General features: G+C 38.7%; 1 protein-coding gene across 10 annotated transcripts in view; it reads right to left on the bottom strand.

The window, feature by feature from the left end:
• rgs12b (regulator of G protein signaling 12b) overlaps positions 1–14,387 on the bottom strand; it is a 44,545-nt gene that overhangs the window by 23,773 nt on the left and 6,385 nt on the right. For all 10 annotated transcript variants that reach the window (XM_005458586.4, XM_005458585.4, XM_005458583.4 and 7 more), the window contains exon 5: positions 11,059–11,178. In XM_005458586.4, coding sequence (XP_005458643.1) covers positions 11,059–11,178 — 120 coding nt within the window. The remainder of the gene's footprint in view (positions 1–11,058; positions 11,179–14,387) is intronic.

Here is a 14,387-nt window from a genome sequence, read left to right as displayed (position 1 = left end):
TCGAGCAGCTGCTTCAAAAAGAGATGATTGGAAATTCTGCAGGTCTGCTAAAAGGTCAAGTGAAAGCAAAGCACTTCACAGGACAGAGTGGCCTACTTCTGCGCACAAACACACACGCACACATAAACAAAGACTGCAATTGAACTTTTGCACATGGCCTTAGGCCTACCTCACTCCCTCTAATTTCCTGTTTTGTCAGACAGAAAGAGCGTCTCTTAAACCTTTCCTACACATCAACATTATCTTTTTTTGGTATCACTGTCTTGATTGACTAACTGACTGATGACTCATTTCTATACTCAAACAACACATCCACTGAATGACTGTGTTATTTTAATTTGGTCGGAGTCCAGCAGACAGTAGCTGGCTCTGTGTTACACTCTGCTAGCAGTGTTTGTTTGTGCGGTGTGTTCATATCACACGCATTGTGCAACCCGTTTTCTTTTCTTCATTAAACAAAAGAGCTGAATATGAGAATGCAAATGTTACCTGTGTAGTGTGCAGTGGATTCACAGCAAGGGAAACCGTTAAGGAGACAAGCACCTTTAACTAACGATTGATTTGTAGTGCTGCATTAAATGTGCAGCATAGACTAGGGATTATGTCTGTACCCTACACTGTAGCCTGACATCCAAGCACAAGTAATGGCAATGCAGACTGCAACAACTATGATATATCTGTTTGGTAGTAATAAGCCATGTAAACACAGTATATTGACTTGCACAAGGATAATACCTCTATTGTGCAATTGAATTGTGTCTAGCTTGCTCATTGTGTTAATAAAATCTTCATAGCTCTGACTATACGTGCATACACTTGGGTATAGTTTGGAAGTCTTCTATCCTCTCTGCGTTTCAGTAAAAGTAATTGTTCAAGATTTATTAGCTGCAAGTCCCACAGTTCTGATTAATGCAGGCACAAAAGCGCAAAAGTATAAATGCAATAACAACATCGTCCATTACATCACAACACACTACTATAAATTACATTTAAACCAAACATTTTCAATATCACCAGCTATGGACTAAGAGTCACAAAGGCAATGCCAAGATCAAGATTTTTTTAATCTTGATTATTTAAAGTAAAAATAGACAGGTAGGCAAAAATGAATGCAAATAATAGTTTGCACTTACAAAACAAACTAAAATAAAATGAACAAGCAGAAAATATAGTTGGAGTTTTGGTAAATTTCCTCAATACTGTCGAAAAACACCTACAAGTAGTATTTCAATTTCTTCTCATATTTTACTCCTAAACAAATAATCACCATATTATAGTAAAAGAAACTAAAAATACCACTAAAAGTAACATAAGCCAAAATGAAACAAACAATAAAAACTGTCTAACTTTAACAACTGTGGTCTGAACCCGATTCTCCCAATACTGCACAGAGTTCACGTGTTAAAACTGTTTATTTTTTAATGACAGTTCATCAGCGTCTGGTTTATGAGTTCTACATTTCTTCTTTACAACTATTAATTAACTATTTTTTTATTCTCACTTTTTATTCTCTGGACTGGGTTTTAATGTTACAGAGAATCCAATTTTCCTTCAAACAGTATTTTTTTTAAAAGCCTTGTCATTATTTAATATTTGTTTCGGCTTTTTGTCCTTTTATCTCAGGCTCTAAAATGATGTGACACCTCTCAAGACAACACCAAAAAGCTTGGCTTCACCCTTAAAAATCGTAAGACGACCAGTAAACGTTAGAAGCTATGTTGGGCCCTATGCCCATTACATTTCCTTTAACTTTCTATGAAAAAAAAAGTCATTTCAATGACTACTGGCCCATAACAGGACATTTTTCTCCTTTCTTTTCTACGCCACAAGCACCATTTCAGGCCATAGAGCGCAAAATGTTGTGCCATATTGTTAATGTTAACCTTACACGTCCCTGTATCATAGCAACATCAGAGATGGCTCCAGCACTCAGCGCCCCCACGACCACTCTACACACATACACACATTGACAGAGAAAGGCTGAAGGCGCTGCCAAGCACTAATTACCAGAGCTTTTAGTGCTAAAGGAGACTGCCCAGAGGAAGCCTAATTTTTAAAACTTTCAAGTTTCTCGGGTTCAGCTGATTTTATTAAATGCACCACAAACGCTAGTAAAGCCAGACTGATTAAATCCTAGCTGTGCCATTTGGGAAACACCTATCTGGTCAGCCACACATCTCTGACAACAGGGAAGAACTATGAGTAATGATAAGAAACCTGTGCTCAAACAAATCTCTTAACACAAGGGAAGAGATAGGTGGCAGGGCGCCACACAGGATGAGAGGGATATGACAAAGTTTAGGTTGGCTAAATCCGCATCCTGGTGATAAAAGGAAAAAAAAAAGAGCAGAGGCTAAGAGAACAAAAGAACAAGGAAGACGTTAGACAAAGAAATGTCGCATCTCTCACTCCTCTCTTCATCCTAATTCCTATGGTCGAACAAGCAGCATTTTCCTTTGTGTGTTCTCCTCCCTAGACAGACCCATGCTTATCCAACACAGAAGAATGTGAAAAGTTTTTATTAAGTACACATTTTTGCACTTATAGAGTAAAACAACGCTTCTTACACTGTCTTAAGTTTACTAACATTTACATTGTTGAAATATATAACTAATAAGGTATTATTTATATGTGTAAACAAGTACATTTGAAGACACGCTGCAATCCATTACTTCCAAGTCTATGTTCCATCACCTGGTTTAACTGAATCACTGACCTCTTTCAGTCTTTATAGATGCAGTACAGTGAAATACTGCTGTAAAATACTTCAAGCCTACAAAACTTACATCCAGAAATCCAGAAAGTAACTGGCATGTAAATTCAATGTTGCTGAAAATTAACCCAGAGATGTTTGGGGGAAAAGGCTCATTGGGGTGATAACGAACAGCAAACAGGAATTCAGTCGCAATCAGAATCAATCAGCTCAGTTACAAACTATCTTTATTAAAGAGAACACATTTTATTTCCTGCTAAGAAGGGTTCAGTTTGGCATCTATCAATTTTTTTGCCCTTTATTGCACACAATAACCCAACATTGCCCCCTGCTGTTGCCACTTAGGTAAGACAGAGAATTCATACTCTGTGTCAATCTCAGATCAATCAATGTATGGAAGCGAATCAGCTAATAATGAATAGCGACTGCCAGGATTATAAGCTACAGTGGAAATAAATGTGGTTAAGATCTATTTAAAGGTAGAAAAGTAAAAAATATCTGCTTCATGAGACAGCTGTGCAGTATTTGTACTTGACGCACCATTAACTGTGCATCTGTTCCTTTTGCAAACCGCCTAATGTTTCCTTTGAAAACTCACTCTTGAAACTGGTGACTTTCAGATCTTTTTTTAAGATGACACATTTTTTTCTGCTTGGTATTTGAATTACAATGACTCATGTTGCTGTCATTAAAACTGTAAATATAGGTAGTAGTAAACTGTGATTCCACTGACTGAAACACTTGTTTAACAGAGATAAAAAGTACAGGTTCAAACACGGTTTTCCTATCATTTTATCTGCATTTTTTGACAATTTAAGTTAACAAAACACAATCTACCGACTGACTTATCACATGACACAGTTTGATTGTGCTGATGTGGTAAACTGTATCTGGCACTTGTTGAAGATAAAAAAGAAACGCTTGTGTTTATTTGAAAGTGGAGCTGCGTCTAACGTGACTGCTGGCCTCCTGCGGTGTTTCATGTACAGGACCAGTGTTGATCTTGTCTCATTGTCTCGTCATCTGATTTTCCTTCCCTAACACACTCTGCTCTCAGGGGATATCACGAGGAACAACACACACATACAGTCACTTTGAGAGTACACACAGACACACACAGAAAAATGTGTGTGCAGGTTCTTATCTCTGGGTGTTCTTATTCACTTTTTAAGATATGAATGAGTTTTTTATGCCTGGTTGTGTGTGTCTGTGTGTATGTGCTGTGTGTGCCTGGTCAGAGGCCTGGCAGGCTGCTCTTTTCTCACAACTGTGTTTAGTGAAATTATGTTCTGTGCTGCCTTCCACCACAGTGTCAAAACTCCCTGACAAAAAACTTAATATGTGTACACACACTCATACACAACCACCGACCAGTTAGGGTACATAAATACAGAATCACTGACAACATAAGTGACCCACTACCCTGTATCTTTGCATAAGAGATGGTTATTGCATTGTTTTTTTGCAACACAGTGGATATTTCTTAGAAAACTACTTTAAAACACCAATTTGATGAATGGATTCAGAGGACTCGAGAAAAGAATCAACAGGTTTTCTTTTACTTCAACAGAGCCAAAAAGAGCCTGATGATTGGGTTGTGCATGATCACATGATCTGTCATTCCAGAGAGAGCCTTCACAACTAAACTCTGAGTGCATTAAATTCATTTTAACTTAAATAAATATGTTTTGGATGACTGGCACGAGCCGATAGTGCCTAGAGGCCAACAGCAAAATAGAGAAGTGTCAGTAAACAGGAAGTTTGGCAAGGCCTTTCATAGCAATTACCAAAGAAAGATATGATTTTATAACTCAAACTCACACAAACATCCATTTTTATTTTCAACTGAACTTTAAGTATCTGTTCCAGCAATACTGTTCTGAAACAGTCAAGATTGTGTAACATAGCTATGATGCTACAAGTGACAGAAGCCAGAGAGCCGTTAATGGGATTAAATATATAGGATGCATCTCACACACACTTGCATAGATTCGCAGCTCGTTTACTCACAGGATCAGCGGCCGTTTCAGAATCCGCGCTTGAAGTTTGCTGCTCCATGAAGGAAGAGACAAGTAATCCTCAGCACTGCATGTGAGAGCTCCCCTCCGTGCGCATCGTCATCAGCTGTTGAATGTGCGTGTCTGCGCAGAACAAGTGGTAAAGCCCGATGGCTTTGAAATGTCCAAAACGCTACAGAATGTCGCCGTCGCTAGATTCCCCAGTCCCTCTGATTCTCTCTCTTATCCCCCCTCCTCCTCTTCTTCCCTTTCTATAGTCTCCTTTGCCCTGCCTCAATGCTCTCCCCCTCCTCCGTCTCTGCTTTTGCACCCACCCTTGTATAATTTCTATTCCACCCACACTGCTGTGGGCAGAGAGGCACGCACAAACACACACTTGAGACAAGTGCGTAGGCAAGGCTGCGGAGGGAGACCCCTTGCCATTAAGGAACACACCCACATATAAAATCAGCGTTGGGATGAATGTGTTACAACACATTGTGCTCTTCTGTCAACTGTTTAGTATGCCCCACGCTTGTCTGGGGCGTGGAGAGTAAACTGACATTCATGATGGTGGAGGGGAGGGCAACAAAAAGCGAAATAGGGAGGAACACACTCAGTGTTTTGCAGCGATCTTTCCATTCAGCTGACAGCTATGACTGGTGTCTGTTGCCATGATTAGGTTGTGTATGACAGTTGAAAAGTAGCTGCATTCCTCAACATGCCTTGACACACAGTGAAGGTACTTGCCCTATTACCCACTCCCCCCACACACTCATCTCTGCTGGTTTTCCTCCACTTGGCCCAGGGGTGAAGACTGAGAATAAAGCAGCACCTCGCTCACACTGATCACTGATAAATAACTCAAACGCATTCAGATTCAGTCTACCGCAGAACAGCACAATGTTTTCTCATTTAAAATATATACATAAAGTGTTCTGTCAAAAACACATTCTGGTGCAATTTGAGTAGAAAGATAAAGTTAGATTTTTGGACAACTACATAAAGTTCCTTTTACAGTTCAGAGCTTTTATGTTTGGAAACTCCACCTGTACTCGACCAGCATTACACATAAAGTACACCAACTTAATGTGTTAGTACAGGAGACGAGGCATGTGGCCCTTTTACTGATACAGATTTGACATGGGTAACTGATTCTTTACACTTACTTAAACGTGTGTAGCATTCTATACAGGGTCAATAGCAACCTTGTGACTAACTGATCATCAGCAACTGTGACCACCTGTAAAAAAGCAGAGAGTTTGATAGTCTGGGGCATTCAGATGTGTGTTAACACGACACCACAGTCACCTAACACCTGTAACACCTAAAGCTTGGCCAACAAAGAGCAAAATAATCTCCAACACATTAGCAAATCTATAACAGAATGGATGAAAATTAAGAACCAAGGTGCTGCAGTTGCCCATTTAAAGTCCAGACCTCAACCTCACTGAAATGCTCGGGTGGGCCCTTAAAAGAGCTGTGCATAAACAAATGCCTGCAACCTCAAAGAAATGAAGCACTTATAAAGGAGAGTGGGCCAAAATTCTCCCACACTGATGTGAAAGTCTGATACAAACATACAGAATACAATTAATTACATACAAAAAGTTATTGCCACTAAAGGTGGCTCCACATGCCACTGGGTGCATTTTACAGAGGATAGTACTGAGTCCTGTGACCACTATATTTTTCATAACAAGCATGTTTTGTGGCTGCATACAGATTTTTTCAAAAACGGCTCCTTTGATAAACATTAGTAGTAAACATTAGTAAATGCTGCTGTCAACCCCTGAAGCTTCTGAAAACAGTTGTAAAATATACTCTGTAGGGATAAAGGAAGCTTTCCAAAATGTGATACATTAACCCTAATCATGTCACCAAGGGTGAGGCTTGTTTCAACAGATAACCTGCATTACAAACAGGGCGTGGAGTTGGAAAGTAGTGGGAAAGAAAAAAGCGGAGAAGGTCTAATGAAAAATGGTAGTTGCGTTTTTTACATTCCAGTGTTTTTTAAGCTTGAATTTAAGGTTTCTTTTTTGGTTGCATTACAAACATGGCCGTGTGTCTGTCTCTCAGATATTTGTGGATCCTTAGTGATGTATTACAGTCCCTCTATAGTGAATATGAGATCAGAGTACTGCCTTCACAGACATTCAGCTTTCATAGCTTCCAGTATAACTTTGTTAAACAAATACAGGCCACTTCTTATTCCTAGCTTTGATTGATTTTGATGTTGTTATGAAGCATTTTGTTTTAATTATAATTTTGTGTTCATCAGCCAGATGTTATAGACACAAAAACAACATCTAAAACAATGATAAATTAAAGTAACTAACATGTTTGGTCATAAAAGGCATTTCAAGTCTAGACCAATAATAAATGTAGATACATTTTGAGCACTGAGTCTTTGGTACAACACGTAAATCATGCTCTATGTAAGCTAAGATTTTAACTCATCTATGTCACAGTTATGCACAAGGATTAAACCAAAAGCAAGACTTGATGATGCCTTACCTTAAAAAGATAAAGTTAACATGTGGCTTAATTCTAACTATGCTTAATATTTAATTTAATAGCAATAGTTTTCTTCTGCTTCATTGGTGATCATTTGCTGAAACAAATATAGATAATGTTAATGTCTTAAATGTAATAGAACACTAAAACACACACACACACACACACACACACACACACACACTCTAAACTGAAATAGCCATATGTCAAGAAATGTCTATCTATTAAATGCCCAGTGTTCAGAGTGGCATATAGGATTTAAATAAAGTTTTAAAAGAAACACTGTAGTTTCCTCTGTAAAATTGCATTCTTTAATTACAGTTATAATGAGATTTCAGGAGACTTGCATGATAAAAGCAAGTGAGAATCAACAAAATGTAGGATTTTTTCTACTTAAATGACTAAGTCTACAAAAAAATAAATGTTTGTAATTAAAACAGAAAAATGCTGACAAAACAAATAAAGACATTTCAATATTTTGCTATGTATACTTGCCATTTGAAGTACCCAAATTTTACAATACCTTTATAATATGCCTTAAAAACTGGCCTGAGCTTACAGATAATAACGCTGTTTATTTTATTTTATTTTTATGTTAAGCATCAAAATGATTTAATATTGCAGCACCAGTTACTTCTTAGATTTAATAACACTCCCTGTTTTTGTGCCACTGGGATTTTGCTGGACCTGTCTTCAAGCTCAACACTGCACAGTGGAGAAAAATCTCACCTTCTTCCAACTATAGTTATCTTTCAGCTCATTGTGCAAACAGCCACAAACAGCCCATTGTGAGAACTGTTTGGTGTTTGTGCATTTATTCTGAAAAATTTCTTGTGACCGTTGTTAACTAAGTTCAATCAAGTACACTGCAGATTTCAAACCTCCAGGACCAGTTGAGAATGATGTGTTTGCTTTGAAATGGTTGATTCAGTTAGAGTTAGGTAGCTCTTTTTTTCTTGGTTGGTGATGGTCTCTAAAATAGCTCTCTGCGGTTTTAAACATTAGTTTTCTGAAACAAAGTTCTGTGTGTACTATTTAACACGTTCTTTAGCGTCTGTATGTGTGTGAGTGTATCTGTATATGTCTAAGAAGACAAAGAAGCTAAATGCCTAACTAAAATCCTGACACACTGAAGTGTGCAACTTGTGTGTGGGTGCTGCGTGACTGCGTAATAGTTAGGCTCTAGAATGAGATCTGTCACAAGACACAAAGGGAACTAAGAGGCAGACTGCAGGTTTCCACCAATGTCAGTTCTCCCAATGTTAAAGAAGGTGATCCAGAGCTGCACCAAAACTGTTCGTCTTTCATCCACCTCTCTGCCAAGCTTAATCACATTCTTTACTGGCAGACAAACAAATGGACAAATGACAATAGTAAAATCATACTTCTGCCCCTGGCAGATGAATACGAAACGAGCCTCAAACTCTGCCTTTTTTTTGCTAAACGAGCCACAAACGCGCCTGCTCACACAGTCTGAAAGCAGCTTGAGCAGCACATCTAACAAGATGTCTGACAGTTGTGTGTGTGTGTGTGTAAATACGCTTGTGTGTCACCGATTTAAAGCTGGCATTTGTTTGTGTACTTTCACGCACAGCTCTTCCTGCATGTGTGTATATACACTGTGCATTTGTGTGTGTGTGTGTCTATATACTGTGTGTGCTTTTGTGTTGAGGCCGCACTAACGAGGGGAATGTCAGCTTGTTGCTTATCAGAGCTCGTTAGAAGTGCAGGCTAACACTTAGAACCCCATTACCCCCCACCATCGTCACCACACAAACACACACATACACACACACACTCCAATCTCTCTCTCTCCTTCCCCCTCGACACAACACAAAGCCCTCTCTGTTTGTGGACATTACTGCATGTGCAGCGAGTGAAAAAGGCCTAACGACCGGAAGAAAAAGGTGGAATAGAGAGAGTGGGAGGATGAAAGGGTGAAGAAGAAAAAGAAGAAGAGAGGAGCCCTGCCATTGGAAGCTCTGGCAATGGGACATCTACCCCTGTGAAGCTCATACAACAGTTGCCAACTCAAGTAGCAGAAATTCTACACTGCTTCCAATATCATCCTTGATTATGTATCGTTTTTACATCGTAATCTGCTCTCAAGTGTCTGTAGGTGACGTTTGGGATTTCCATTTTGAATGTAAATTAAATATAGTTTGAACTGAAGCTGAACAATAAAAGTGTGAAGTTAATTTGCGGGCTCCAAGTGTCTACTAATAGACTTTCGCTTTGAGGAATTCGATTCATTCAAAAGATTTTTCTCATAAAAAAAAAACAAACACACACAGCAGCTTTAATTTAGCTAAATAATGGTCTCACTGTTTAAAATACAACTCCTCCACCTTAACTGCAGGCCTGGGACCTCTGCGGTATTTAACTCCCAGTCGTTTTCCCTCTTTCTCCCATGCTTCCTGTTGCTATCTACTGTGCTGTCCAATAAAGGGAAAAATGCCAAAAATGTATGTTTAAAAAAAACTATCACCACTGATGCAACAGTGTGGGATTTGCTTATCTGCTCCCACGGTATCCCGGTCACCACTAAACGGCGGAAACATTAAGCTGTCCTCTGATCTCTATCTTAGAGCCAAAGCTACTGTTATGAATTTTGGTGGAGACAGCAGGACTCTACCGTGGTCTTGGCAACCTTCACACAGACACACGTAGAGACAAGTCATGATGACAACAACACTCTTTACACTGTTATCACCAGGACAGTTTTATGATTCGCTTCCAGAAATGGAATTTCATAATAAAATCCCACCTTAAGTTACACAAATACAACCTAATACAAATAATAATAATAGTCTTTGTATCTTTCCCATCTAAGTACCAAAATAGCAATTGCTGATTTTCTCTGTATTAAATCCTGTAAAGTAGAACTAAATAGGGATATTGTTAGGCAAAACTCATGGCTCTCAAATGACTGGATACTAGGTCATTTCTTGAAGCTAAAAGAAGAGCAAAAGGCTAATTCTTGCAACAGTGTAGCAGTGCTGCTATTGACTCTTTCTATAAGATGGCTCTAGATATAAAAAATATTTTAAAAAGTTAAAAAAAACAAAACAAACCCTAACTGTAGTTATCATAAATGCAGTCCCTGATTGCCTTTTGCTTTGTATTCTGAATATCTGTACAGTTTATATTTAAGAAAACAAACAAAAGAAAATCATTAACTTGTCCCTATGACAGAACAGAAGCTTGATTTCTTTTTCTTGGAGAAATGTAAAGAGATCTTCTTCTGTTGCTTACTGGCCATCAGAGCAATTTTTTTTAAAAAGCATGTGCAATCAAAATTTGATGGGGTCTACGTGTCCTTACTTACACTCCTTGTGAACTTGGTGAAGCTCTGGAAACTTTTAGGTGGTAAAATGCTAGAGATTGCTGGTGTATGTGTCATTTTAACTATACATCCCTCTAATGCTCAATCTTTTTTATGTAATATAATGGAACCAGGCTCTTATTTTCTCTTAGGGAGGGGAACGAACTAATGTTTCTGCTTTATGTTGATTTAAAATATACCAATGCATCTTTGTGGTGTTACATTTTAAAAATTAATAAAAACAAGTCAGTACAAAAGACGGCTCTGTTCTTTACCGCCTATGTTGCCATGGTGATATGAGAAGATGTATCAGCTTGATGTATCATGTGAGCATATATGGAGTGCATGAGCTACTCTTACTAGGGACGGAGGCAACACCTGAGGCTCAAACATGACAGTAGCACAGTATCCAGTCTGAGCTTAAATATTGCAGTAATATGCATTACTTGTTGGTATACTTGTGTTGGAAAAGGTCCACGCATATAGATTGTGCGTATATATGCTACCTCAAGATCATCCAGGGAGCGGGCCAAGCTGAGACGTTTGGAGCGTCCAAAGGAGCGCCTAGCTGAGGAGCGCTGCTGGAGAGGTGGGAATCCCATGGTCAAACCTCGGAAACGACCGCCCTGGATAGAAAAGAAACACACCATCAGTTCACATGCATATTGTAGACATTTTATTAACTAAAAAAATCTTTGTATGCATGTCCATCTGTTCTTGCCCCATCTCAACAACTGTTTATTAGATCTACTTCAAACTTGGCTGGCATATTGCTGGCACTCAAGAGTAATTGCAGTGCAAAATACAGGTTTATTTGGATGACGGATTCTCATATTTTTGACAAAAGCTGCTCTTTGTTTCACTCTTTCACCAACAGGAACTGCTGCCTGCTCCACTCTGTGTGTAGGACGAGCTTACGAACACAGGCATGTTTCACCAGCTGTATTGAATTCCCAAGTCTCTTGATCCAAAGCTTACCCATCAGAGCTAAGTGCCAAGTCCTTATCTTAACAACAACCAAGGCCTACCTTTATTTAAATATTCTATTCTGCTTCCTGGTTTATTTAATGTTTATATTTGTTTCGTGCATTCTTAGTGTACTTGCTATAGCTCTCAGTTCCTAGCAGCTTTAGAGTTTCAGTGTTCCATCACCTTGTGTCCTTTGTATTTAAGTTCATGTGTCTGTATTCCCCATTTAGGTTTTGCACTTCCTGCTTTATTTTGTGAGTTAGTTGTTCCTTGTGCTTTGCTTTTAGATTGCTTCTTTGTCTCATCTCTTGTGATTCAGTTAAACCGTTTCTCGTTCTCCCAGCTGTCTGCACTTCCCCTAATCGCCCTTATGTGTATAGGTAGTCGCTGCATTCCCTTTGTCAGAGTGTCCGTTCCTGTTCCCCTAGTGTTTCTCAGTCCCAGTGTGTGTTTCTTTATAGTTTATAGTGTTCCTCTTTTGGACTTTTGTTTGCCTTTTGGATTACTGCTAACATGCTTATAATAAACAGCTCACTTTAAGTTTATCATTGCCTACCTCCACACATTTGCACTTGGGTCCTCTACACGACAATCAGAGTATGAGAGTACCAGTGGCTAAAGCAGCACGCACATAGAGTGGCTTTCTTCACAGCCTCATTGTGAACTGGCACAATCACAAGCACACGTACACACTCAAGGAAACTATCTTCATAGTTGTCATCTGTAAACTATTCAGCAAAAGTCCTGAATCACCTCTTTTTTCTTTATATTTTGTTTCAGAGGAGCCAGACTTTCTGGTATTTGGTCTAGTCAAGGGCTTATATGCATATGAAAATAAAGTGTCTGTGTCTGCCACCACATTCTGCAACCACTTCACATTCACTGTCGAGTTTCTGGAGCTGTATTGATGTAAATGAATGCCATTCTTCAGAAAAAGATGCTCCCTCAAATGTTTTTATGTTTTGTTTTTTGTTAAATCTCCCAGTGGGTTGAAATTTGGTGACTACAAAGATCAAAGCATGATTTATTATTTTTTAACTCAAACTATTTTGGGGACCCCTCAAATTTTGGGGGAGATGAGGGCACTCTCATCCTGCAAGAGACCATCCCATTAAGATTAATAAGCGGTTTCATCGTAGGGTAAAGGTGATCAAGCGGAACAACCTTCTATCAGTGTGCAGTGACCCTTTCCTTTGAAAAGAACATGTGGACATTAACTAGGCCAACAAAATACCTCCTATAGAATAACAGAGTTCATATACTGACTAACCATTCAGGTTTTTACCCTAACATGACACACAAATAATGGTAAAATATTAGCACTAGTGTCCTATTCCTATTCATAAGGAATTTCACCACACTTGATAGATGGCAAAGATATTTTGTAGGTGGCTGGAGGACAGGTTTTTTTTTTTATTATTATCACAGATTACTACTGTTTGTAATCATCATCATGGTTAGACATCTGTTAGTTAATAAACTATGATATATATTCTGTCAAAGATAAAAGGGAAAGAATGAAAGTTTATCTATAGTTTACATAAAATCTTCCCATGGTATAATAATATTAGATTTCATTTGTTTTTTGGCTAAACTTTAATTGGGTTAATCAGAAAATTTCACTGAAATTCCTTCCATGATGTGACCTGAGGCATAAGTGGGCAGGTTGCATACCACATGGGCCTAAGCACCAAATCTCCAGGTCAGATTGCAGCTAGCTGGCCCATTCATTGCATCTCAGGCTCCTACATTTTCTTTCTATATTTCCTGCCTCTCACTATCTTTAACAATAGAAACTTTAAAATAAACCAAAAAAAAGCATGTACATATACAACATGCAGCACTCTAGATTTCATTCATCCAGTAAAAATGTATCTGTGATTTCAGCTCTGTTGTTCCAGCCGTCATAACAGACTAAACCTTCCTAAGGAGCCCAGCCCTACTAATGATGACTATAAAAGGGCAAAATTTGTATTACCAAAATACAACATCATATTCTAAACTGCCATATTACACACAGTAATGAAAAGTGTTTTTTTGGCTCCCTAAATTGGCACTTAGTCATTGCAAGTTTAAGAAACCCAACCGTGTCTGCACATGTACGCTGTGTCTGTACTGCATTAAATGCCTAAACGCCACAGCATTATACATTCCCATGCTGTGCAGCTTTGCACTTGCCTCTGTTATTGCCGTGTCTGCTCTACACGGGTTGCTGTTTTTGAACTAAATGTTAAATTCCACATGTTATACGGAGGCGTGTGCAATCCTGTGATTTTGCATGCAATACCAGGTAGCACTTGAGTCAAATGCACAGCCAAAGAGGTAATACAGAGACACGCAGGTACACACAAACAGCACTTGCAGAACTCCTCTTGAGCAGTATGATGTGTTTTTGCAGTTTACTGTAGCAACTAAGTGTAGTTCCATGTAGTATTTATTATATCAAGGATACTTAAAATTGTATAGTGTTTATAGGAGCACTACATTGGAAACCCACCAATTAATGGAATAAAGTTAAAACAGCCAAGCTGTTGCACTATGCCATAAACTGCCGCCTAAAAATAACCACATCAGGGTCGTGAAAATTTATTATCCAAAGCCATTAGACAATAACGTAACCACTCTGAGTGCTGTAAAAGAGGAGAGGAAATTAGTGCTGTTTTGCCTTCACAAGTGTACAATTAACCTTTTAACAACTATTGCTCTTTAATCCTTTGAGAACAACAATACTCTGCCTTCTTTCTCTTCTCTTACAATCAGTGGCCCTGTGTTGATTAATGAGTAATTAGCCAGTGCTGACAGGCTTCAAATGCAGGTAGAATCTGACTGGCTGCTTAGGAGCAGGTCTCCTCTGCATTTCATCATG

This window comes from Oreochromis niloticus, linkage group LG6, assembly GCF_001858045.2.
Source record: "Oreochromis niloticus isolate F11D_XX linkage group LG6, O_niloticus_UMD_NMBU, whole genome shotgun sequence".
NCBI classification, from domain to species: Eukaryota; Metazoa; Chordata; class Actinopteri; order Cichliformes; family Cichlidae; genus Oreochromis; species Oreochromis niloticus.
This window is presented reverse-complemented; position numbering and strand designations above follow the sequence as displayed.